The sequence below is a fragment of the Calonectris borealis genome, chromosome 20 (assembly GCF_964195595.1).
Source record: "Calonectris borealis chromosome 20, bCalBor7.hap1.2, whole genome shotgun sequence".
Classification (NCBI taxonomy): domain Eukaryota; kingdom Metazoa; phylum Chordata; class Aves; order Procellariiformes; family Procellariidae; genus Calonectris; species Calonectris borealis.
This window is the reverse complement of record NC_134331.1, coordinates 5,806,322-5,831,967: the sequence shown is the minus strand read 5'-3', so window position 1 is coordinate 5,831,967 and position 25,646 is coordinate 5,806,322. Positions and strand designations below refer to the sequence as shown.

The 25,646-nt window shown below is 34.9% G+C and overlaps 1 protein-coding gene across 1 annotated transcript in view; it reads left to right on the top strand.

Moving 5' to 3' along the window:
* Positions 1 to 25,646, top strand: part of STXBP4 (syntaxin binding protein 4) — a 71,626-nt gene that overhangs the window by 13,494 nt on the left and 32,486 nt on the right. The window contains exons 11-20 of the mRNA XM_075169608.1: positions 412 to 490; positions 3,332 to 3,414; positions 3,910 to 4,006; positions 5,392 to 5,504; positions 6,181 to 6,267; positions 7,843 to 7,908; positions 13,604 to 13,780; positions 15,829 to 15,945; positions 16,466 to 16,515; positions 17,696 to 17,829. Of these exons, the coding sequence (XP_075025709.1) occupies positions 412 to 490; positions 3,332 to 3,414; positions 3,910 to 4,006; positions 5,392 to 5,504; positions 6,181 to 6,267; positions 7,843 to 7,908; positions 13,604 to 13,780; positions 15,829 to 15,945; positions 16,466 to 16,515; positions 17,696 to 17,829 (1,003 nt within the window). The remainder of the gene's footprint in view (positions 1 to 411; positions 491 to 3,331; positions 3,415 to 3,909; positions 4,007 to 5,391; positions 5,505 to 6,180; positions 6,268 to 7,842; positions 7,909 to 13,603; positions 13,781 to 15,828; positions 15,946 to 16,465; positions 16,516 to 17,695; positions 17,830 to 25,646) is intronic.

The window sequence follows — 25,646 nt, the reverse complement described above, 5'->3', positions numbered from 1 at the left end:
CAACAAGGAAGAATAAAATGTTCCATGTCAAACACAAAGTCGAAACAGGTGATTCTCAATTGTTCTTACCTTTGTACTTAAAATTCTTGCCCATTTTTTTTTCTTATTAGAGATACAAACAGTGAAACAGGTTGCCTAGAGAGGCTGTGCTATCTTAATCTGTGAAGGTATTAAAAACCTAACTAAGGTTTTGATAGGGTCCTGATCTAAGTTTTTTGAATGGCATTCCTTCTCACCACCGCCACCCCCCATGCCTTCCATTTTCTCCTAGGGTTGTTTTGATCTATCCAGCCCTATTTCTCCCCCTGGTCTTCCTTCCTCTCCCTCTCTTTTACATTAATGTGTATTTCTAGTTTGGCTTGTGATCTGCTTTAGAAATGGTATTTCATGACTTTTGGTTTTCTTTCATAGATGGAAACTGGAGTCAAGATGGGAGAGCAATCTCCAGTTACTTCTCTAGACAGCAGTCCTACTGATGTGTCTGCCACTGGTAAATGCTGACTTAATTCCCTGCCACCTTTTTTTTCTTCAATAACTGTCATACAGAAAATAGCACATAGTGAACTTGATAATCTTTAAAAAAAGGAATATTGCATTATTTTTGTAGTACTAAGTAAAGGACTGAGATCAATGGATTGTTTGGTAGCTTCTGTCAAATATAACTTACATTGTCTTTCACAAACAGCTGAAACCAAACAAAAATGAGTGATCACAACATTTGCTGTACAGCAGTAATGATAATAGACTCAGTAGAAACCAGATAATGAAGACTCACATATAGATCACAATTAGGTTGCCATAGAAACTGTGCTTTCTTGATTTGATGAGATTCTGTGGATGTATACTGCTTGCACTTTTTTTTTTTAAATCAGGGCAGCAGGAAGGAAGGATAGAAATAACACGCAGACCTCTAACAGTTTTTCAATTAATAACAAATAGAAGATATATGTGTATATTTATATTTGAGAGTCGTGACATTCAAATAAAGACAATAGTCACTTTGATCATATCTGTAAATACATATTTTGAAAACAACACTAAGAAAAAATAAAGATTGTAGAATTTGGTCAGAACCAAATCTGAACCGAACAATTGTAATTCCTTTGGGAAACAAATATGCATTGTTACAAACAGTGAAAATGCAGTAGTCTGACACAATCAGGAGAGTCTCAACTGACACAGTAATATAACTGATTCTGTTCTGTATTTCTATATGAAGACCTGAACTATATTCTTTTTCTTCAGGCAGTAGTAAGTAAGCATAACCTGTGCTTCTCAACTTGATGTCTAATATACCGAGAAGAGGAAGGACAAATATACAGGATCTGATTCATTCTAGATGTCACTCCACTGATGTTTTTTAAATTGTACCTGCATTTATTATGGCCCGTATTAGATATCCTAATTTTAAATTAAACAGTCTCCATACTACAAATCTGACTGGTTGGCTTGCTTCCTTGAAGGGTGAGCTGACTGACTGTGAACTTTTGAAACGGGCAAGGTTGTAGTATTGAATACACCTGGAGTTTAATGATCACACAGTTTTTTCATATTGGTCATGAAAAACACTACAACTAAATCAGAGGAACAAGACAAAAGGCTATTTTTTAATATATTCAGAGCATAAGACTCTTGGTTAATATAATGCAATACAGAGGAGCTTCATTGTTGCTTAAAGAGACCAAGAAGGCCACGGTTTCTTAACATATCTGAATAATGTAGCTAGTAGAGTGGAAAGCAGAAATACTTGCAGGTCTGGTTTGTACTGTTTCTTGTCATTTTTCATTTTAGTCTTCTCTAAAAGCACATCCTTAGTCAGAGCTGCCACTTTCCTCATGCTGCCCTTTTTCAAGGATAACCTTTCAAAGATAACCTTGAAAAATTAAAGTAGCTGTTAGATTTTTTTTTTTAATGCTGTAAGAAAAATCAGCATAATTTTGAGAAATTCTTGCACAAACTCATACACAAGGCTTTTTCATTCTGAGTTGAAAGGAAGTGTGCCAATTCAGCTGAGGTTCTAGCCCACTGTCTTCAGAATTTAATATAGCATGTGAGAAGTGTTAGTGTCAGAGCTTTTCAAGATGTTTTGGTTTATGCTTTTGGCATATAAAGAGAATGTAAATTACTTTGAGCTTGGAAACAGATATGCTATGAAATTAAAAGAAAAAAAGAATGCTACGCGGTTCCTTCTGTTTCTTTAGAGACAATCTCAAACTGCAAAATCCTTTAGTTTTCAAATGCTGGTTTTGGTTTCAATACTAGTCCATTAATGAAATAATGAATTAAGATCTAAATTACATTTATAAATAATGAACGCAAACAAGTATTCAGTTTTCTTCTGCAAAAAACAAGTCAATGAATTTGTTCTATTTACATACACCTAAAATTCAAAGAAATTAATAGTTAACTGCTCTTTTTGCCTACTGCCTGTGATCAAAGGCTTCCAAAGGCTGCTGCTGCTTGTGTTGTATCCACAGGTGTGTCTGAAACATGACAAAGCTGTGACTGCATTTCTCGAGTTCCGTTAAAACTAAGCATGCACACCAAAAAAAAAAGCAATGATTCTGAAATCTTGCATATGGACTGCTTAATGCTGCTAGCTTCTTTTCCTTTCCTCAATCATTTGTGTATGTTGGAAGCTTAATCATTTGTGTATGTTGGAAATAAAATATATGCACTGTAAGTTCTTAATGCAATGAGTTAAAATTATGCAAACTTGTTGTATTTCTGACTATAAGGACTGGAGAGGAGGGGATGATGGATGATGGCTTAATGGATGGTAGTTCTTGGAAAAGAGTTCCTCCTCAGGAAAAAATACTGAGGAGCCTGCTGGAATTCAGTCTAAGCTACCTCCACACAGCCCTTAGTTGGCAACAGGTCATTCCCTCTCTTTCACAGTGTTTTCTAGATCACTCCATAGGCTTTTGGGAACTGTTGATTATGCTGAGGGTGTGTCGTCTTCTCGGAATTCGCAAGTGTGTTTCCCCTTCTGTTTCCAGAGTAACTGAGTATCTCTGAGAGAAGAGAAAATACCACAAGTATAAGCCATATGCTTGATGAATCGCTCAAAGTTATTCCTGGTTTCTTTCTGCTAATTTGCTACTTGTCACTTTTTGATGTGAAAAAATAGTTTAAGTGATTGATATCCATAATTTTTGTTTATTACAATTATGTCCTTTTAAAAAAAAAAGTCAATCTAAATATTAACATTTATTTGTGGCAAGTGGGTATTTAGCTGGCATCCATTTGATGTTGCAGAGCTTCAGAACAAATTCTTCAAAGCAGTAGTTACAAATGTATCGTTATTTAATTTTAATTTTTTTCTTCTTAGTTATTGCCCCCAGCCAGAATGATGATTATGAGCTGCAAGGAAGGAACTCTACTATTCGTCTCAAAGCAGAAAAGCTGGAGAGGGTAAATACTTATAATCTTTTGAGTTTTCCTTTCTCCCCCTTCACAATGCATGTAAAACATCTGGAGCGTATTTCTAGGTTGACAAACTTTAAGGTATAAATTATACATCAAATTTTCTATTTGGATAGTTTTTTCAGGTTGCGGGCCAATATTTCATTTTATATATTGGGCAAATTACTGTTTTTGTTAATCTAATTACTGATTAACTCTTCTGGGAATCTGAACATCTCTCAGGATTTTTAAGGCAGTTATTAAGGACAAAGGGTTTTGCTTATTAGACTCATTTGTATTCAAGGTTAAATAATATCTGAACATCTCTCAATTAGAAGGAAAAGTCACAGAGTGTCTCTGGAATAAAAGTGTTGTCAGTGAGAGTGTACTATGATACAAAGGCTCTTTGAAGTATAGCTCTTTAATTACTCCCCCATGTCCCTGCAGTCATTATCCCTAGTCGTTTCTTTTTTTTTTTCTCCAAAATAAGTTTTCTCCTTCCAGGCATTGAATTATCTTGGGATTCAGCCCACAGATGAACAGCAGCAAGCCCTAAGGCAGCAACTTCAGAAAGATTCTAAAGGAACAGTGTCTTTTGGAGGTAATAATTTGTTAATTACCATGGAAAATAATGAAATGTAGGAATACAGAAATGATAGATAATAACCATTAATATATTTTCTGTCAGTATTGCATTGCTACTGTGAATAAAGTGATACTTTGAGGCAAGAACCTTATTCTACTGTATAAAAATAAGCTTGGAATTCTGAAACTAAGTAATTGGAAAGCAAATCACAAATTTATCTAATTGAGAGCAGCCTTGAGAAAGTTTTGATTTTCTGCTCAAAAATTCCTAAATTTTTGCCTTGAGAATAGGATACTGTAATTGTTCCAAATTACTTGGGAGGGTATTGATGGTTGAAGAGACTTCTAGGAGCAACTAAACTGACAGATTATTTAACTTGTTTAGTTTTTGAGAAGCAAGAACATTTCAACTATTGCATATAGAAAGAGATTTGCATGGAGACCATCACGATTCTTCTTCTAGCTAAACCTAATTCTGATGGGAATTAGTTGTTTCTGTTGGTTATGGCAATTTTGGTAGGTGACACTAACAATTTAAGAATATTTCTCATAAACTGAGACATGTGATAGTTCTGATGCTAAAACTGATGGAAATTTCACTTTTCCTAAAGTTTATGAAAAACAGCATCAAACACTAGTATATGAAAAATAATTTCTTGTACTTAACCATTCAAAAAGACACTGGATTTCAGGTACCTTATCAAGAAAGATACTGGATCTTCCATCAGATTTTGTGTGGTGTAAAAAAACTGACCTTTATATTTCCACTTTTCTGTCATATTGTAGGAGAATTTTTTTTTTATACATTCAAAATGAATGGGAAATCCAAGCCATGTTGATTGAGAATGCTGTAGTATTTGTACTTAAAACTTGGTCAACATCAGTTTTACCGGGTCTCTATCAAGGGTTTAAAGGACCTGCAAAGGAAACTATGAGCAGTGAGCTAGTACGAAATTTTTCCTTTTTCCTGTGGAGATACTGTGTCTCCCCTAGTGAGGCCGATTCATTGGGAAAGGCAGTTGTGTAACAAGTGTGCAACTTTCTTTTAATTTTTCACAGGGATGTGCCAAATGTAGAGCATCTCTAACCAGGTACTTTGAAGGTGAACTTCACACCACCTTTTGTTTTCTTTTCTCCTTCACAACTTGATTCAGGGATATTTCATCCCAAGACCTGTTTTGAACATTTTTATTCTTACTCTTACCAGCTTTACCAAATGTTTCTGTTCAGGGAGATGTGTCTGATTTTCATATTTTCCTTTAGAAAGCTTATGGAAGGCAGACACTGCATTTATAAAAGAGTAGCCATACATTGTGATATTAGTAGTTGTGTTGCATCTGGTGATACTGCTACTAAGCTGAACTTGGGGACTGCAGCAACAAAATCTAAACTGTTTTTTAGATTTCGTTGAAGTTTCAAGGAATCTGTTCTCTATGCAATTGAATGCAACAGACGATGGCCAAAAATCTGTAACATTTGGGGTCAATGAAATTGCCAGCTTACTGGATTCACAGGTAAAATATGTGCCTGTACAGTGTTAACTGTTGGGAGGAGATTATTGGAGAGCTTATTATGTGTAAGATAACTCCAAATCTTGGGCAGATGTTTAGAACAGCTCCGTATCACGGTGTTCCTTAAGATAACCTAGTTTCTGTGAAGCTTTTTAAAGCAACCTACTTTGCAGAAAGCAATTAATGTAATTAAGTTGTGATTTGTTATAAGTATGGACAACAGTGATTTACTGAAGTTTCTTAATGGAATACATATTGCTACTACCTGTGTGAGTGATAAACAATTATTGGGCCCAGTGATTTGAACTACTGCTACAGTAAAAATCACTTTATTCTAGAGCTGACTTTAAGAAAGAGCATTTGCAGCATAGGAATGCTAAAATAAAATTATGTATTATTTGAAATATTGAAGAAAACAGGAGCTATTAGTGTTGTATTCTTGGTACTTTAAAAAATATTTTTAATTAATCCTTTTTAACAGGAAAAATAATTGTTCCTTTGGAAGATAAGTTGGTGAGAATTTTCTTAAACATTTTTAGTATTTTCAGAGCTTTAAATTATTTTAAAATTAAGATTATTCTCTCATTTTATTAACAAGATCTTTTAAGATAAGATGTTAAAGATTATGGAAGATACAGTTAGCAATACATTCTAACCTGACGTGTTTAAATACGCACAGTTTGTAACCTGTGATTCTTTGGAGGATGACATGGAAAGACTTAAGACAGAAAGAAATGAAGCTTTAAAACAAATAAGTAAATTAAAGGTAATACTTAATTTTTATTTCCTTTAAATTATTCAAGAGATTAATTTCTTTTTGAGTGTATTTAGTAATTTACTGTTTTTCTTTTGATTTTTATGTCCAATTTTTGATGAATAAATAAAAAGGCAGAGCAAACAGTTCTAATTATGTTTGAAGATTGTATGCTTACACTATATTTCTGGAGATAGTGAATTTTATTTGTTATATTGAATACTAATGCATTTTTTTAATCTGATTCACAGAGAAATGAGGCTAAGCAGACATTTCACAAAAGTGAATTTGGAGAAGTGACTGATTTGCATAGCAATTTTATTTAGAAATGTGTGATCCTAGTAACTGCAGTGTCTACGCATATGCTAATACTTTTGAAAGAAGTCAGAACTGGAGGATAAATTAATCTGTTTTCAAAATTAATACATATTTTCACAGACATTACAAAATACATAAGACCTAAAGCAACAAATGTATTGTTTCTTAATACCCTGGGTTATAGCCATGGTCCTATGCTCCTGAATTTCTTTTCTGACAACCCAAAAGATAAAAAATTCTGGTTCTGTATTCAGTGTACCTAACTCTTGTTCTTGGACAGGGCTGGAAAATCGATCCCAGGATACAGGCAATTCTACAAATTGCCTCCTGGTCAAAAAAAATTTCTTTCTTGCTATAGATTACAAAAAGATTGGATTGACATGCCCAAAGATCTGTTCTTCGTTCTATGCACAGATTCTTCTTCTGAAAACTTTGTACTGAAATGAAAGAACCCGATTTACATTCAACATTGAAGTAGTGAATGCTTACCATGAGTCCCTAAATTGCTGATGTCGAAAACTGGCAATGATCAATCTAGAATTGCCTCATTTCTTATACTCTTCCCTTAACAATCTACAGTCAAATATTTGAAACTGGGTGAGAAATACCCTTGGTCTGACTCAGTATGAGAATCTTTATGCTTTTCTAGCACCTTTTTTTTTTTTTTTTAACTTCGTCAGAACTTTTAACCTTCTGAAAGTGGTGTACTTACAGGCTTCTGATACAAGTAGGTGAGTGAAAGAATGGTCAAACATACAATGTTGAAAATAACTTGACGTGAATATTAGGTTGTACAGCAGTCTGTTAAAGCCACAACAACGTCTTTATTCTGCTCATTTGTTAGCTGGCGAGGTAACAAGAGACTTAAAATGTGTATTTTATTTATATCACAGAAATGTTCAGTAAATACGCCTCAGATGCTCAAGAAACTTAAACAGTATCAATGAACTCTTTGAAAAACCAGCTTTTAGAGATTAAAATTTGGTTTTGTCACAGGTTTTATAAAAGCTGTTGATTATTTATTATTTCCACCAGAACTTTTTTAATGTGTGTGTTTCTGTTTATACATTATTAACAGACATATGTTGTGGCCTAGAAACATAATAGTTGTACAGAAGGCAGTAAGTACATTGATAGAAGTTAAGTATTGCTACCTGTAGTTTTGAAAGAGCTAATTGGGTTTTAGGAATAACAACTATTTCTCTTTCAGACCTAATTATTAATTATTTCTTCATTTTGTTTTTGTTCTTTTTTTTTTTTTTTAAACAGGAAAAATTGTCTGAATCTGTGAATTTACAGAAACAGTTAACAGAGGAGCTACAAATAGTCAAGCAAGTATGTTGAAGTTTCTTAAAAATATTATTATTCTCTTTTTTTTTTTTTACTGTTTTTTGTGGAAGGGAGAAGGGAACACCTCTTTCTCTCCTGATGCTCGTATAGACTGTCTTTCACACTGATTTCAACACAAAGTGGTTCTTTTGTTACTACAGAGTTTTTGATTAGAATTGGAGAATATTGATCCTTAAGTTTTTAGAGCAATAATACTTCTCTGCTGTTGAATTGAGGTAGGAACTGTAAGAGAACTGGATCAGGTAAGTTGGATAATAATGTAATAGTACCTTTCTGGTCTCAAAGTGTTCTTAAAGTGATTTTGCTGTTCTTAGGCAAGAGTGTGCCTAATCTGCAGTCCTAACATTAGTTACTTTATATGTCAGCCAGAGTTTTAAGTATGAAAAAATAGAAGCACTTGACAATTCTACCTGATATTCACCAGGAGAAAAATGGTAGTAAGTGTTTTGAGAGGAATGTCTTGTTTCTGTCTCCATATCTATCTATAACTATGAGAGAAGAAATCAGAGTTTCTTACAAAATTTAGCCTTCTTGTGTCTCTTAAAAGCAATTTCCAATTATATGTAAGTCTCACGTCATTTGTAGCCTGGATTTAAAACCAAGTGACTTTCCTGTTTTCTGCTTCTACTGAATATCATCTTGTCAGCTCTTTTCTTCTTATGAGCTGGCCGCCTTTCTTCTCTCCTGTACTGGTACACGTATTCCTTGTAGGTTTCTCATGGCTATCTGTTCCATCAGATGTCGTGTGTAAAAATGCAAGATACAGTTTAAAAATCTTTCCATGTACTATTATATTAAGATCAGTTTTACGTTCTTGCTCATATATGTAGATTTGTTCAGCACCTTCATTATCACCTTTTATTCCTTGAATATAAGAGAACTGCTTGAAAGCTTTTTTCCATTAATATTGTGATGTTGCCGTCTGTACACTGTGGGACAGCAGGGAAATAAATTGGATTCTTTTTTAACTGGAATTGTCTTCCAGTAGTGCACCTCATGTTTCCATTCGCTACTGGGTGTTCCGACTGTTGCTCTAGTCTAGAGCAGACGTTCAGTCTATCAGTCTAGACTAAGGCTAGTGCAAAGTACAAACCCCAAAATGCAAATAGTGTGGACATCAGGTCCTCAGCATCGAGTGTTTCAATTCACATACCTGCTCTTACTGGGAACGTAGACTTGGACAAAGATGGTTTAAGATGGTCTGTTTTAAGTGGCAGCAATGCCCATTTTCTACCACACGAGGTCCTCGTACTTTTATTTTTCTCTCAAGTACTGTCATGTGATGGTGAAGGTCAGCTTTGCAGTACAAACCTCCAGGGGATAAATACTCTGATTTTCTGGGAGGCGTTTTAAGTAACTGCTGTTGAAGAGGTTCCATATAGTGAAATGAAGGAGAAATAATAAATTATATGTTATTACAGCACTGTGTGACCTATTTTAGGAGGTAGAAGCAGACTTTTAATGGAAATTTTAGTTCTGTTTGTATTTGGTGCATTTTCAAGTGTTTTAGGTATATTTCTGTAGTTCAGAACTGATGTTGATGCTGAGATTCATGGTGATACGAGGTTTAAAAAAAATAGGCTACTTACAGTACAAGTTGCCATTTAACTTATGATGATGCATTCCTGCTTAAGCTGAAGTTGATGAAATGAGTTAATGAGTACATTATTGAGCCCTAATGGCCTGATTAAAAGGAAACAAACAAACCAACTTAAGTATGTACTTAAGGTCTTCTGAATTCAATACAATTTAAACTTTTTTTTTTTTAAAAATCACTGCTTTCCTGAAAAAAAAAGGTTTTAAATGAGGATATAGGCTACCAGTCATATATTGGAGTATCTTTTGTGGTATTTCTATTGTCTACTAATTGTGAATCGCAGAGATTACAGCTTAATTAGGACAGGCGTACAAATACTCTGGTTAATGAGCGTGTTTTGTTAATGTCGATTCATTAAACAGTGCTTGAATCAGTAGCTAACAGGATAAACAAACTCTTAAGATTAGAAATAGGGCTAAATTTGAAATGAGGTAGTAATTATTTTCTAATATTGGTCCATGACAATTAAAATGTATTAATTGATATATTTTTACTCTGAGGTTGTGATATAGCACTATCTTTGAGTCTTCCTTGAAATCATTGAAGCTGAAATTGGCACAAAACACAGAAGGGCACTTTTAAGTACCTGAAGTCTTATCAACACCATGAATGTGAAATCTATAATGATGTCTTCTATCTTCCTGGATGAGTTTGACTGTATTCTGTGCTGCCTGGAAGTCCTGGGTCATACCAACCTGAGCTTTTTTTATGCAGTTATTGTCAGCTGAAGCACCTCAGCTAAACATAGTAAATCTGAAAGGTTGTAAAGATAGGATACTGTTTGTGATATCCCATACTGCTGGACTTGTATTTCATAGGGCTATAAGATTTGCTATGTTTTCTAAGGGGAAAAGAAGTGCTTTGAAGACTTGGACTTGAATGGCTGCTATTTGGGAAACAGTGTATAATTTATTTCACCCTGCCTGAAAGAAGTATTGGGTTTATTTTTCTTTCATGAGTTTTTTTATTTTAATATATAGTAAAGATACCCAAAGTTCTTTTAAAGGATGTTTTCAGCATACAATTTTTGTAAAATTAATGAATAAACATAATTGAATTGTAACTACAATTTTTCATGTAGTTTAAAAGAATAGCTTTGTTCCAGTGCTTGTGGTGGCTGGAATATTACTTGGATAAAACCTTCTCCTGACACTTGAATTCATCCAAGGAAGAAATAGAACCTGGTTTTGAAAGAAACCTGTACCTTGAAATTGATTCTGTGAGGATTCAGTTTCTCTCCTCCAGCCTGCAGTTTCTTATTTGTTGTAGTGGCTTCATACCAGATTAGCACAAATGGTCCCATCAGGCATTTATATAGATGAAATATTAGCAGCTGCAGATTCCATTTCTGTTGCGTCTTCTTTCATACAAGCAGTTGAATGGGACAAGAGAAAATGTTGCTGAAGCATGCTGTAATCCATCTGTTCTTCACTGGTGGGGGCCCCTTACCTGCGTAAGTAAGAGAACCCACCATGTTGCTGCAGTTCCAGCGTCAGTAACTGTAGAACAGGGAAACCTGATGGTATCGTTTCCCTTTGTGCCTCCCTGCTCTAGCAAACAGCTCTGGTTTGTCAGAAAATTTTGCTAATTCAGTTGTAGTGTGGATAATCGTTTCATTGTAATGTAAGAATCCATTGTTCGTTAATTATTCCTTTAGGTCTTTCACTGTTGAAATCTGGTCATACTTAGTCTGCTATTACAGAGAAATTAATATTCAACAATTGGGTTTCTGAAAAAACAGTGGAGGAGTAAAGGCAATTCTGGATTATAAGAGATTAAACCTTTATTTCAAGGAGGTTTTATTTCAAAATGAAGACCTCCCTTTTCATTATAGCAATTTTCCCATGACTTTTCTGATGTCAGTTTATTTAAATAATTCCTATGTGTGCATTTTTAAGATGCCACCCTTTGTCAAGGCCTCTGTATTCATTTATATTAGTCAAACTTAACATCAGAGCATCTTTTCACTTTTGTCTCGAAGAGCCGTTTTCCCACCTCCAGCCTGTTACTGAAGGATACCTTTGCTACTGAAGGCTACCAAATCGTCCTCTATATCAGTAGGGCCCAGCTTTTCGTGCTGTTGAGTCACACTGTTTCTTACAGTGGCAAGAAAATGCCCTCTACAAAGGCAGCAATTTTGACCTCTACTTCTGTAGGTCCATAACTTCTTAGAAGCCCCTGTGTTCTCTGAATTTGTTTATAGGAAAAAGAACTGCTATGAGCAGCTTGCAGGAGGAGTGGATTGTTCTGGTGGTCTTTCAGTGAGTGCTTGCAGTAATGGCCCCTTGCACTGCTTTTAGTGCTGTGCAAACAGACAACTGTAAAACGAACTAGCCGAATAACAGAAAGGCATGCAGCAATACTCTTTTGAATAGTCTGTGTTTCCAGATGGAGATGATCATCATGTAGAATAGGCTCATCTAATGCTTTGTGCTTCCAAAAGAAAAAAAAATAAAAATCATTATACTTGCTGTCAAATTAAAGGTTATTTAAATGTATCCCTTATCACTTGTGTTCCTATAACAGAAACCTCTAAACAATATAACACCAATGTCATCTGCATTAACTAATGATGTTGCTGTTTGCTACATGAGTGATTACTTCTTCTAATGCTTTATTTTCTAAGAGACCAGAATGTCCCTAGCAATCATCCAAATTGGTATTATATTGCAAAACCATTGTAAATATGAGGAAGATGATGTCCTATCGATATGTGATTGAGATTAGGTTACTTATGGCCTGAAATAAATATATATTGTTTATTAAGACTAACAGTGTACAGGTTAAAAGTCATCTGAAAGTGAGATTGGTAGACCATTTTACAGAAAAAACATTATGACAACGTGTAGGAAAACCTGACCTGAAGGATATTGATTGCACAGAACAAATGCTTCTAAGTTAAGAAATAATAGAATTAAATCTGCTTTTGTAGACACCTGTTAAATATTATATGACACTTCTTCCACAAAAATAGGAAGATCTAGTCATACAGGTTTTTCAGAAACAGTAATTTCAAGCCTAGTTTCTGGAAGGTTATTTGCTACTTATTATAGATTCATAGTGTGTTTCTCCTCTACCCCTACGTGTTTCCCCTCTGGTTCCGTTCCCAACCAGACATAGTTATGATAATAAGATATAATAAGTAGACTAGGAATAGGATATCCATCTAAGTATCCTTAGCTGAGGAATTGTACAAAGTATTTCTAGCTCTGTGAATTTGTATATTGAAAGCTTATAACGTTAATGATTCAGAAAATTCGTGGAAAGTGACTTTTTCCACAGATTAATAAAAAGCTAAGGGGAAAGATGTTTACTGGGTTTGGTGCCAATGAGCATGTATGTCTACATTTTTGAAGAGCAGTTTGTTTTTTCCTAGTGTAAACTCATCTGTTGTCCAGACCTTTAGTTTGACTTTCTAAATTTACAAATCAAAGTTAACTCGAATTAATATTCAGTAGTAAAATGAACTGAGCAATATCCTTCTCGAATCAGATTTTACAACATTTAGGGATTACTTTAGCTGAATTAAAAGCTAACAGTTTCTAATTTCCTGTTTTCCATACACTATTTATATATAAATTTTGTATAACACTCTTCTGTGATAATAGAGGATAACGATATAAGACCAGAAACTAGGCAGAAAAATAAAAACCAGCACTTACTTTGAGAACAGTGTGGACTGAATACTTGCATTAGAAGTCCATCTACATGATGTGCGAACTCTGAATTGAGTGCGAATTCAGGCAATAATTATGAAATGAAATAACATGTCATTGAAGTACTTTTTTAGTATGGAAATGATGAGACAGATTAACAGCATCAGGTGCATTTCTATAAAACCTCTCATTCAATTCCATTTACAGTAATCATGGAATTCGTGATTTAATTTATTAGGAAAATTATCTCTCTCGGTAAATACCCATTCTTTGTTTGCACATCACACACTTAAAAATTAGCAATTGAACCATCTAACCATAGGTACTAAAAGGTAGCCCTAATGCAAGCTGCAGTACTTTTGAGCTCAATCTGTACTTCTTTGTTAGCTGGAGTTGTAACTTTTCAATTAAATTCTATCATCTGTAGGAAGCCAAGGCAGCTGTAGAAGAGACAAGAGCCCTGCGAAATAGGATTCATCTTGCAGAAGCTGCACAAAGGCAGGCTCGTGGAATGGAGATGGACTATGAAGAAGTAATTCGCCTATTAGAAGCTGAAATTGTAGAGCTGAAGGCTCAGCTCACTGATCATTCTGGCCAAAATAAAGTAAGCGAAGCAGTCGCCTGTCGTAGTTACCATGGTTTCCTTGCTGTTGTCATGTATCTTGTTTTCATTTTCTTTTCATCTGCTTTTCTAAAGTAGGTCACTGTTTGTCTTGCATTATTCAATAACTGGAATGATGCATAGTGAAGGGGGTAATGTGAAGTGTATGAGTCTTCCTTTATCCAGATATCTTTGGGCTGGAAAAATAGGAGGTTGAAGCATATGTGGGTCATAGGTCAAAATGGCAGTTATCAAGCATTAAAGCATGGAATAGTTTCTGGACCGCAGACGTATTATCTTTAAAGACTATACGTATATTTGTATGCTTTTGTATTTATGTAAAAATGGCCTTCATATTTATGTTTCTGTTAGGCAAATAATAACAATAGAAAGCCCAGTACTGTTCATAAGTAAATTTAGATTTAATCAAGATAATTATTTAAATGCTACTAACAGTATCCTGCCAAAAATTTTTTTTTTTTTAATTGAGCCTCATATTTTAAAACCACTTCATCTCTAGTGAGGCATTTCAAAACATGCTAAGGAATAAAATATTTGAGGCACTTTTAAATTTTTCCCTGTAATTGCGGATCCATTTCCTACACGCAGTTTGAACAAGTGCAAGCAAGTTGACATTTGTGTGTTTACCTTGTTTTTCTCATGAAAAATGGATGTGCATATGAATTGATGAAGAAAACCTACTAAAATGTTGCCTTATTTCATCATGAGCTCTATGGTATACAAGCTTGCAAAGAAGCAACATAGCAAGTACGTGTAGCTCCCAGGGAGGAATTCCCCTCATCTAATTGTGAGTGTGTCTGATGAGATAAATCACACCCTAGAAGTTCTTCTTTCTGAACATCTGGCTGAGATGCCCCATCTTTTATGTTAGGTACTTTTGAAGTACTGTTTGTTTTCTAGGACTTGAATAAATATCAAAATTTTAAGAAATTCAGAGCACGTGGGTTGCTTTCTTAGAGATTTGTTTCTGAGATGCTAGCTTGAATTCCTGAAATTCTGAGCGAGCACTCGAATATTTGAGTTGAGATATGATTCTCTGCATTTCTTATTCAAAAGAAGCAGTATCAAGTAGGTACCAACTCTGTAGTATACTCTTTTTAGTACAAAAGAGTGAGGTCCCTCTGAGGGTTTCCGGCTCAGTGAGATTACCAAAGAAAGGTGTTGTAATCAACAGATTCTTTGACATTCATGATTTTGCCGCTCTGTACAGTGTATACAAACAAATGTGTGTACTCATTTGCTTCAAAGTAAAGTAAATAAGTAAAGATATTAAGTGGGTTTGGGTGATTTTTTGTAAGAGTTTTATAGGAGGTAGTGGGCTTTCAGAAAAGATCACTTCCAGTGATGTAAAAGTTTATTTTTAATTATGGGGATATTTTCTTAATTTTGGAGCGTATTTTGGTCTAGATCTTCTGTTCAGCAGACAGCTTAGCTAAACAAACATGCCCATATACATGTGAAGACTTTACTCGTGGTCCTCTTACACGAACAGTGCCAGGGACTCAAGCTGAAACCTTGAGCCTCCAGAACTTGATCTAATGGGGCTCACGTTCTCTGTAGCTGAAGTAGAGAGGGATGCATAACACTGATCAATAGGTTATACAAGTGCATGTAGAGAAATCCTAGGGGGTAATTACTCTCTTGGTCAAAGGATGTACAGATACAAACTAGGGGACTGAGTTTGTTCACATGCTGGCTATTTATGCCACCCTGCTGACAGATACTGTCACCATCAGGTATTTTTGATCCATTCATGAATCAGTTCAAACGGTCTTAAGTTTCATCCCTAACACTGTTGTTAGCTGCCACTTTCAATTTACCTTTACATCATTTGCCAAAATCTGTTGCAGGTTGGGAGCTGATTTACCAGCAGATCAGGCATACCTGCCTCAGGAGCAGCTATGTTTTTCAGAAATGTAGAAAAGAGCGTGTGTTAAACATTTCAGACATCCATTTCAATTCACACCATGTATTTTTGTGAGCCATGGGAGAAAATGATTAGAATAAAAGCCTTAAAATATCTTTCGCAGGATAACATCCAAGACTTGAGGAAGAGAGTTACGGTGCTTGACTGCCAGCTGCGGAAATCAGAATCAGCTAGGAAGACCTTTGAGGTGGCTACTGAAAAATTGCTACAATTTGTAGAGGTAACTTTGCCTTTCATTTCCAGCAATATTTTCTTTGGAAAAGTTTTGTGTTGATGTTTGTGAAAAATAAACATAGTAAACTGACTATAAACTAGTTTGCAGAGATCCTTTCATTGCTAGAAATAAAGATGGTGTGTAAGCGTACAGATCCCTGTAGGAATTTACTTTATCTTTTGGTATACACTAAACAAATGAAACTGATCAGTTAGTTTTTTTTCACCTAATTTTTCACAAACTCTCATCAATTTCTGTGAAATTCCCCAGAGGAAAAATGCAGAAAAAGTAATATTTGATAATATTTTGAAATGTTATGAAACAAAAAAGTGATGTTGTTATATTTATTTCATTTAAAGGGATTAGAATATTTTGGTTTTTACTTTTACACTTCTAACTGGGAGAGACTAGACTCTTTAATTACAAATCAAATCCCCCACACCCAAATAGAACATCAGATTACAAGGTATTAACTTTTTGACTATGTCGATTTATAAACTGTTAACTTCTTGACTATGGCCGACAGGTTGTGCATGAAGTACTTTCAGATAACTCTACTTCCTCAACAGTTTTAAGGTAATGAAATGGCATAGTTATTAATATTGAAATGGAAATATTAATATTGAAAAACTTTACTGTTGTTTCAAAGTCTCCAAAAACTGTCTTGTAGCTATTTTTCCTATATTTTTTTACTGTATGTTTCCAAGTGTCATTTTATTGGAGGAGAGGGAATGGCATGAATTATAAATTAGGCTTTCAGGATACAGCTTCATTAAAAACCTCAGAATTAAATTAAAACAGTTAGTAATTACATAGCTATGGTTGTCTGGATGTTTCCATAAAGTAATTATAATGTGCTAAGGATTAGTTAAATTGCAAAGAACCTTAATAGTGGGTTATAATTTTTTTTAACTTTTTAGATTTGCCCAAGTGATTTTGCGTCATCATTAATCCAGTAGCATATAAATAAATTGATAACATGTATATCCATTTAAGTGTTATTACTTCTCTTGTTTAAAAAGGTACCTAGGAATATTCAACAAGATTTAGAGCAGCCTTTGGTCCTTCATAATATCAGCATGATTGTGCCTATATATCCCAGATAGTGTTCCAGTAATATTTATGTAACAGTAAAGTTGTATGGTCTCTGTCCTGCCATCTTTTTCAGTAAAGCTCTCAAGCAAATCAAATCTATTTAAGTGAAGTTGCTGGAACTTTATTTCAAAAAAATCTGCAGGATCAGGTCAAGTATTATATTGTAGATGTCTGTGTTCTCATATGCTAATCCTCATCAATTAAATGCAGTTCCCATTGGCACTGCACAAGAGTCATGTTGCGTGTTTTATAAAGTTCGTAGACTTTATTTTACTAAGTGGATTGAGGTATAAAACGCAAAGCTAAGGTGACAAACTGACTCACTAACAGCGTAGAAGATAAGAATTGGATCCCCTAAAGCAGTGTCCCTTCTTAAATGCTAATATGAATATTACTTTTAGGTAAGTTACTTTCCTGACACCCACTGAGTTCTTGACACTAGATTTTGAGACGTGAATGTTGTTTGAATTGAACTTTTCTAATACCTTTATTGTACAGACAGAACCGCTTCTGAGGCAAACTCATCAATTTGGTAGTATGAATCTTTTTTGTTCATACAATGAGACCAAAACCAATCTAGAAACACAAGTTTACTTTATTAAAAGTAACAATTTCTTTTATAATCTTACAAATAAACACTTACTATTTTTTCTTCACTTAGTGACAGAAGAGCAACATTGTCTACTAAAGCACTTCTTGCACGGTTGGGAAGGATTGGACCTACTGTCACAACAGCTCTTGCAGCAGAAGCCAGAGACCTTGCCAAGTCTGTCCGTGCCATTTTGGAAGTAGATTGTGAGTGAGTGTGTGTGTGTCTGCATGTATACACACGCATAAACACTTCTTTTCTCCATCAAATGTTGTGGCTTTAGCGTCTTGCTAATTGAGAGTAGTGTGTTTCAGTAGTCACCATGTGGGGTTTTTTTCCAAATGTGGAAAAAGGATCCGGAGTAGAGGTTCTGTTTGGATTGCGTTAGGACTGTGGTATAGGTAAGGGGTCCAGAGTCCAGCGTCTTTCAGAATGGTGGAAGACCTACAAACGCAGGAAAAGGGCGGCTGCTGCTAAGGGCTATCCCCTTGTTTTTCTAACTTACCTTACCATACCTAAACTTATCCTGCCCACAGTCAGACCCTTCTCCTACAATTGGACTGTTTTCATATGGTGATTTGGCCACTTTTCTGTTGTGTGCTTCACTCAGTAGAATTTGTTCACTGTATTATTTTTTCATTTCATTCCAAGATTACAGAGCTGCCTTAATTCTGGCTGCTTAAGATTTAGTCAGTACTTCCTAGGACTGATATAGAATGCAGAATGAGGAAAAACTAGTATCTGTCTAGAGTTAAAAGTGGTTTTCCCTATTAATGCCCTTAAAATAGTAAGTGCATTTCCTTCTTAACTTTAAGCAGATATCCCAGGATAGTTTATTGCATGCATTTTACCAGTGTCAAATGGGTGTAATAATAATGACCTTATTTAAGTAAACTGGGTATATTTTCTAATTCACTGAAGGTTGTGGAATAAATAACAGTGAGACAGAAAATATATAGAGTAAACAAAGAACAAAAAAGTAAATTAAATAAATCTTTGTAACAAACAGTGTTTTAAATTATAATGAAGCCACAGAATATTTTTGGATTATAAATATTCTTCCAGGAGAATGCATCGGGTATTTCCTTATGTTATTTCTGACAGCACGTATGTTGTTTTGTTAATTGTCAGTTGAAAATTTCTTCTGTTTATATTAAGCCAAAGAGAGGAGTTTTGTTCCTCTTTTACGATGCTTTTATTAGCTTTTAATAAGAATACGGTGGTTTCATAAATCAAGAAAATATTTATTCTTCTGAGGTTTAACCTGGGAGTAGGTAGACATTTCCGAAGAGACCCAATAACTCAGAGGTATACAATACATTTCATCCCATTCTAGAAGGGTTGACTGGGCAAGGATAAGTTCTATGCAAGCTGAAGTTAGTTGCCTGTTACAGAGTGCAGTAAAGCCAATGGATGGTACTGGAGACTTCAGTGATTTGCTGCCGCAGAGCAGATCATTTAGACATCTCTCAGTGGATTCCATTTTTCTTTTTACTTTTGTTCTTCTGTTTCCCTTGCCTTTTGCACAGTCTCTTTACTTTCAGGTTCATCAACAGGCTTTTATCTAACAAAGACCTCATGAAAGGAAAAATCAAAGTGTAATATTAAAAAGTTATTTTTGTTCCATTAATAGCATTCATCACTCTTCCAAAAACAATACACTGAGGGCTTTCTGTAGTTCAAGATCATCTTGCTCTAAACGTTAGGAGGAAGAAGTCAGAAGTAAGCATCACATGGGGTTCTAGAGACTTGAGTTTCCTTGTCTCAAAAGACATGACCTGAAACTCATTGGTGGGAATATTTCCATTGACCCTGATGGGCTTTAAACAAAAATGGTGAACGCAGTCGGAGTCAACAGGATTTTGGAATATAAGCTTTAATAACTCAGATATAGATCTTTCTTCCAAGATGTGAAGGCTGCATCAGAGTGAGATTTCTCCAAATGTTTAGGAAACCAAAGCATTATTGTTAAGGACTTCTAAAGTGAGTTTTGAAGTCAGGAGATGCCCTTGAGGAAACAAATCCTCCAGAGCTTTTAAATCTGGTATCAGTTCATCAGCAAAGAAGATAGATATTTTTATTTAAAATTGGATGTGAACCGGCAGAATAAATCATTCATAGCACCAGAGGACAGTGCAGGTTCAGTGTCAGTTCAGTTTGCACCTTCATCAAACTATAATTAGAATATAAAGTTATTCCAGAGTACATTTTTTCCTGGAAAACTTAGAGCAGAAAATTAATGCCAGAATAAGGGATATAAAGATTTCCAGAATCATGTAAAACTAGCAGAATTTCCTGACTGTAATGCTCTATTTTCATACCAGAATGTTTACAAAATGTTATTCTGCTGAATTCACATGAACATGTATCAAATAATGTCTTAATGAAGATTTTATTGCTGTAGGGAGTGAATGTAGCCTGCAGTTTCATTTGGAGGTATGTGTATATCCTCAGGTCGTTAACAGAAGTCTGTTCCCATTGGTAAAAATTATGCTAGTTCATGACCAGTAATGCACTGCATGCAGTTGGAAATCTAAGAAACAACTGTGCCTTATTATATGATTCCTGGTTCAGATCATCGAAATGATTGTATATTTTGATCATATTTACCTATAGTTGAGCAGACATGTCAGTTCTAATCCAGCTTAGCTGGATTGATTTGTGAAAATAAAACAGAAATGGCCTGACACGTTACAGGAGTTTTTGGAAAGCTGGTAAATTATGATTGACAGTAATCATTGTATCAAAGATTTTAATACCCTTTTTATGTTGTTTGGGAATTAATTGAGAAAGGGACTGAATAAATATATTTGTTGAGGAAATGTTTCAAGATATGAAAAATGTCTTATTTGACATTGTTTATACAACACATTTATTACATCACTCTGTGAACAAGAAAGCAAAATAAGAAGATAAAAAAATTGTTCAGAAGTGTCCAGATTATTAGAATTACAGTGACTGGAGGAGGTGAAACGAGTAACAGTGGCAAGGAGAGGAGATAATTGGTTTTCCACCAGTGACTATGGTAGAGTTCTGTCACGCTAAGTTGTTTCTATCACATGATCCAGGAAATCGTGCAAGGAGAACTTTTAGTTCTAAATGCTGCTGAATTCTAACACGTGGTTGTGTCAAACATAATAAGTAGGATACATGTTAGAAAGCTCTGGAGCCATAGCAGGGATCCATTTTATGAACCTGAGAGTTAAAAATAGCTCTGCAGAGAAGGATTTAAAGATTGAACGTCATCCTTCTGAGTTCATTCTGATTTGGAGAGTATTACAGATAGATTTGGGCTCTGACGAGCTTGTGTAGGAGATTAAAGCTTTAAAGCTCACTCTCTTTCTCTCTCTCTCTCTCTCTCTCTCAAAAAAAAGTAGTTAAGGCAGAGTAACTAATAGCATGTTGTCTGCAGTCCTCTATGCCAGATTCTCACAAAATGTTTCCCATGTGATCTTCAGTTTTCTTGCAGATGGGCTGTCATAAAAAGGGGGCTCTCATGTATGTAGCATTTCATATATATCATACATCAAAGAAAAAAGTATAATAGACATTACTTTGCAGACTGAAGGTTTTCCTTTTTTCCAGAAAGATGTCCACAACATAATAATTTGTTAATAAATTCTTAGACAATTGGAATTAATATTTTTGAGATTGCTAAGTGGATAAAAATGTATAGCTGGGCAACCATCATGATATACTTTATCTTCTGAATAGATCTTCTCTTTCAGTATTTGCTTCATTTTGTACAACATGAAGTAAAGGAGCCCTGACCAAAATACCCTTTTGATTCATTTACAGTACTTGTGAAGCAAAGTCTAGGTGCAAAGACAAGGTTGTGAAGTGTTCTTCCAAAAGAAAACTGCTTCCCTTGTTAAAGATCACCCTTGACATCCAGGTCAAAATGACATATTTATGAATTAGCCACACAAACTGTCCTCTTCCTGTGTAATAGCATGACATTTTGCCTGAGGGAAGAGGTTTCAAGAAGTTCAGTGTATTCCTGAAAATCTCCAAGTACATATTGCCTTGTGATAATGCTGCAGATCAGTTTTCAGCTTTGTAGGTGGAATGACAGCTATGTGAAGTCAGTTTGGCAATTCTTCAAGTGAGGACTCTGTTTAAAAAAAAAAACAACAAAAAAAAACCCAACTCGTTTTCCAGTGCGTACTACTACAGGATCCTCAAGATCCAAAAATGCAAATAAGAAAGTAATAAACAGAATAATCAAGCTCATCCCTTGAAAGATTCATCCTTCATCTCTTGAAAGATTCATCCTTCATCTTCTTGAAAGACTGTAAGCTATTTTTAGAAACTGAGTCTTGAGAGGCCTTTCTGCTTTGTAGAATACAAGAATCTCCTGAAGACATAAAGAAAATTACTTTCATCATACAAAGGATAATAATGCCTCAGTGAAAGAACTGTAGCGTTTAAAAGTAGTTGCTGGCTGCACTTAATAGACCATATGGTGCAAATCATGCTAAAAAGAATTGAGAAAGCATTTTCTTCTTTTCTATTACAAAATTAGAAAAGAAATACACTTGGTACTAGTAATGGCCAAAACCTGATTAACCCTGGAACGTACTTATCTCTTCATAAAATAGCAGGCAATCGGCATTTTGAAATATGCGCTAGCATAATGCAGCTTTCAAGTATTTTGACTGCTAATTTCCTCACTCTGCCTCTGAAATTTCTATCCAAAAATACAACCTTGCTCTTGTTGATATAATCCCAGTCATCAGTATCCATTAAGTGCTATGAAGCCTGCTTCTCTGCTCGGCAGGAACTCAAGCATTGCATCCTGAACTATTTTTTCCTGTCATGTTCCTTTAATCTGTTGTCAGCCTGGGATCTGACACATGGCAATCATGCTGAAGTTCACTAAAATGATCTCCAAATTAAGATAGCTTCCAAAAATCCTACTTTCTTTACTGATACTCATCTTGGTAGTCACTATACATTTGATTATGAAGATCCTACAGGCAGAAGTTTAGTTGCCCAGTTTTTGTATTCATTTTCTTTGCATGCTGACTATCTATAAAAAAAAAGGCAATGGAAACTGCTGGTGGTCAGCATCCATTAATGCGTGTTCTCTTGCTAGTTAAGTTGCTTTTGATTTTTGGACCACAGAACAAAGTCTTACATCTCAGGCATTAAAAGCTGAAATATGGAATCTATCCATTTCTTCAGTTTAGGGTTTTTTAAACTATATTATGGGCAATTGCCAAAACCATTCCATATTCAGCGAAGTGTTGTCCCTTCCCATTCTTTTGACAGTGTGGGTGGAACAAAGCTATAAGGTAGAGTAACAAGTCTTCACAAATAACAATTTTGCTATTTTGAGAAGAGCTAATGTTCTTAAGTGTTCATATTTCTTCTATTTATTTTTTGCAGCCCTGGTGTGTTTGTTTATTACAACAGAATTAATGCCATACACATTATTACTATTTTGTTCTTGAAATTAAAGATACAACAGTGCTATAATTTTGTACAGATAATTGGCTGTAGTTCATCAGGAGAGTTCTGAAAAAGTTGAGATGTAAGCGTGGGCTGTTCCCCCCCACTTTTCGGTTTGTGTCTGTACATCAAAATCCAGATGTGATTGTAACATGGGTAGGCATACCCTGGCTAACTTGGCTTTTGTTAATTGGGCTAGTGATATTAAAGATGCATTTGCAGAGGCTGAATATCAAAATACGAGTCTTCTGTTGACCCCAAGAATATTGTCTGATTGCTAGTGTTTGCTGAAACTCATGATGCTATGTCTTTTTATATTTTTAGTGTCAGAAAGAGAAAACTATTTCCTGCAAGATCATCTTTGTGGGGACAATTCTGCATTGGGAGGATAGCATAACTTTAATATTCTTTCAGCTAATAAACTAGAACTGTACCTTTTCTTCCTTACTGGAAGAGCTGCTTGTCAAGGAGCAGCATAATGATAACTAAAGAGAGAACTCTGTGTATTCATTGTTCTGGCAAGGCCATAAATATTTCAGTGAATTACTGAAATCAGAAATAGAAGAGACCTATTAAATTATACAATGTATATCCTGAGCGCATCTGTACAGCTCCCCTTTTTAATAGTTTTTGACTAGCAAAAGAAAAAAATCTTAAAATCAGTGCTCTATGCTTTAAAGATAAAGAGATTATGTTTGTCAATTAAACGTTTTCTGAGACAGTACTTCCATTAGAAAATACTAATTTGGTGAAATTGAAAGTTTCAAAGGTATAATACATTTTAGCAACAACAACAAAAGAGTTTTCCCAAAAGAGAATTTATCAACTGTTTTATCCAGTGGAAAATTTCACAGTTTTACTAGTCCCTGAAGGTTGAGGAATTTTTCCTCAAAACAGAAATACTTAACGGGAAGGTAATTTCATTTTTGTAGAAAGTAATACTGTTAAGTTATTAATGAACTTTTTACTGTTGAATCTTTTCTGACTAGACATTTTTTAAAAAAAAAGATAAATCCCAGAATGACATTGGTAATTTTGGAATATGACCTGGTCATCAGTGGCTCCTTCTACTTGCAGAATCATGCTGAATTTTGAGCTCATAGGGACTGCTCTCTTTTGCCACAGAATATTGGCACTGTATCCTGATGTAGCATCATGGCATTGTACCAAATGGTGTCAACTTCTCAAGAGCAATGCTCCAAAATCCATTTTTCCTTACACAAGAGCAGGTGTGCCTCTAGCATGTCTTCCTGGCCTCCACTGAGTTCTGAAGGCAACAGGAGACATAAAACCTCTTCCTTATGTCACAGAAGCCTCTCCCAGTTTGTTCTGAATTTGTAATTTAGTTACTTTCTTGTTTGCTCAGTCTCATCTTGTAGAGACAACGTAGGGCGAGACAAGATAGAGGAAGACAGGAGCTTCATGCTGCTGCTGAATGCATCACTTAATTTAGTCTCTGCGGGGCAGTGGTTTTCCGGTTTCCAGCTCTGCTCAACAGAAAACTTCATAAGAATGTAGGAGCAGTTGTCTTCCAGTTCAACATGTGCTCATTGTAGGTTCCCGCTATCAACCACACATTGTGAGTGAATGACACTATGCGGAAACAGTGGCTGCTACAGAAACTGGTAGTTTGTCCAAAAATTAAATTTAAGGTAGCAAGAAATTTTAATATTATTTTTTATTACATTGCAGAGTACCCACATTTCTTTACTGATCTGAAAACTTCACTTGTACAACAACAGAATATAGTTTGGGAATAGAAATAAAACTTAGTAATTTTCCTTTTACATCTTCAATGATGTAAACTGAGAATAAACCTTGACTTAATTTTAATTGTTCCAATACATAACATCAAATACACGTGAGATGAGAAGTGGATCCCTTTTGCCCTGTAGTATAGACATTGTTGAATTTTTGCCTCATTCTGAAAATGAAAATGTTTCATTAAGAAATTGATAGCTTATCAGCAACTCTTCAGATACACTGCAAATCAGATGACAATAAGAAAGCCAAAGGTGAACAACTTACGTACTTTCAGAAAAATTAAAATTCAAATTTGCATAACAGGGAAAATGGTTTCTATAATCCTCAGAAAAAAAATCCAAGCATATTTAATACAATTTTACAAGCAGACAGTCAAGAATTTAAAAGCTTATCCTACATAACTGTTCACTTGCAGCAAGATTTTGAATTTTTTGCATATCATTTAAATTTCCAATTTTGCCTGCATGGTAAATAAGAATGAGGAGTTGTAATTTTGACACTGTTTGTAGAACTGTAATTCCAAAAAGAAAATCTGTCCAAGAATTTGAAAATGTTTCATTGCAACAGAAAGGAAGTGTTCCACTTCAGAAATGTAATAGTGTACAATATTTAAAATATTCCCAATATATATGAAATTAAAATGAGTGTACATGGAAATTAAGTTAAAAATGAGAGCACTAGATCTGTGAGACAAGTCCATTCTTCAGTCTGTAAATCTAATATGATCTGTTTTATTTACATCATTTGTACACCTTTATGAAAATTATTATCCCCATTTTAGAAAGGAATTTGAGCCAGGAAGCAG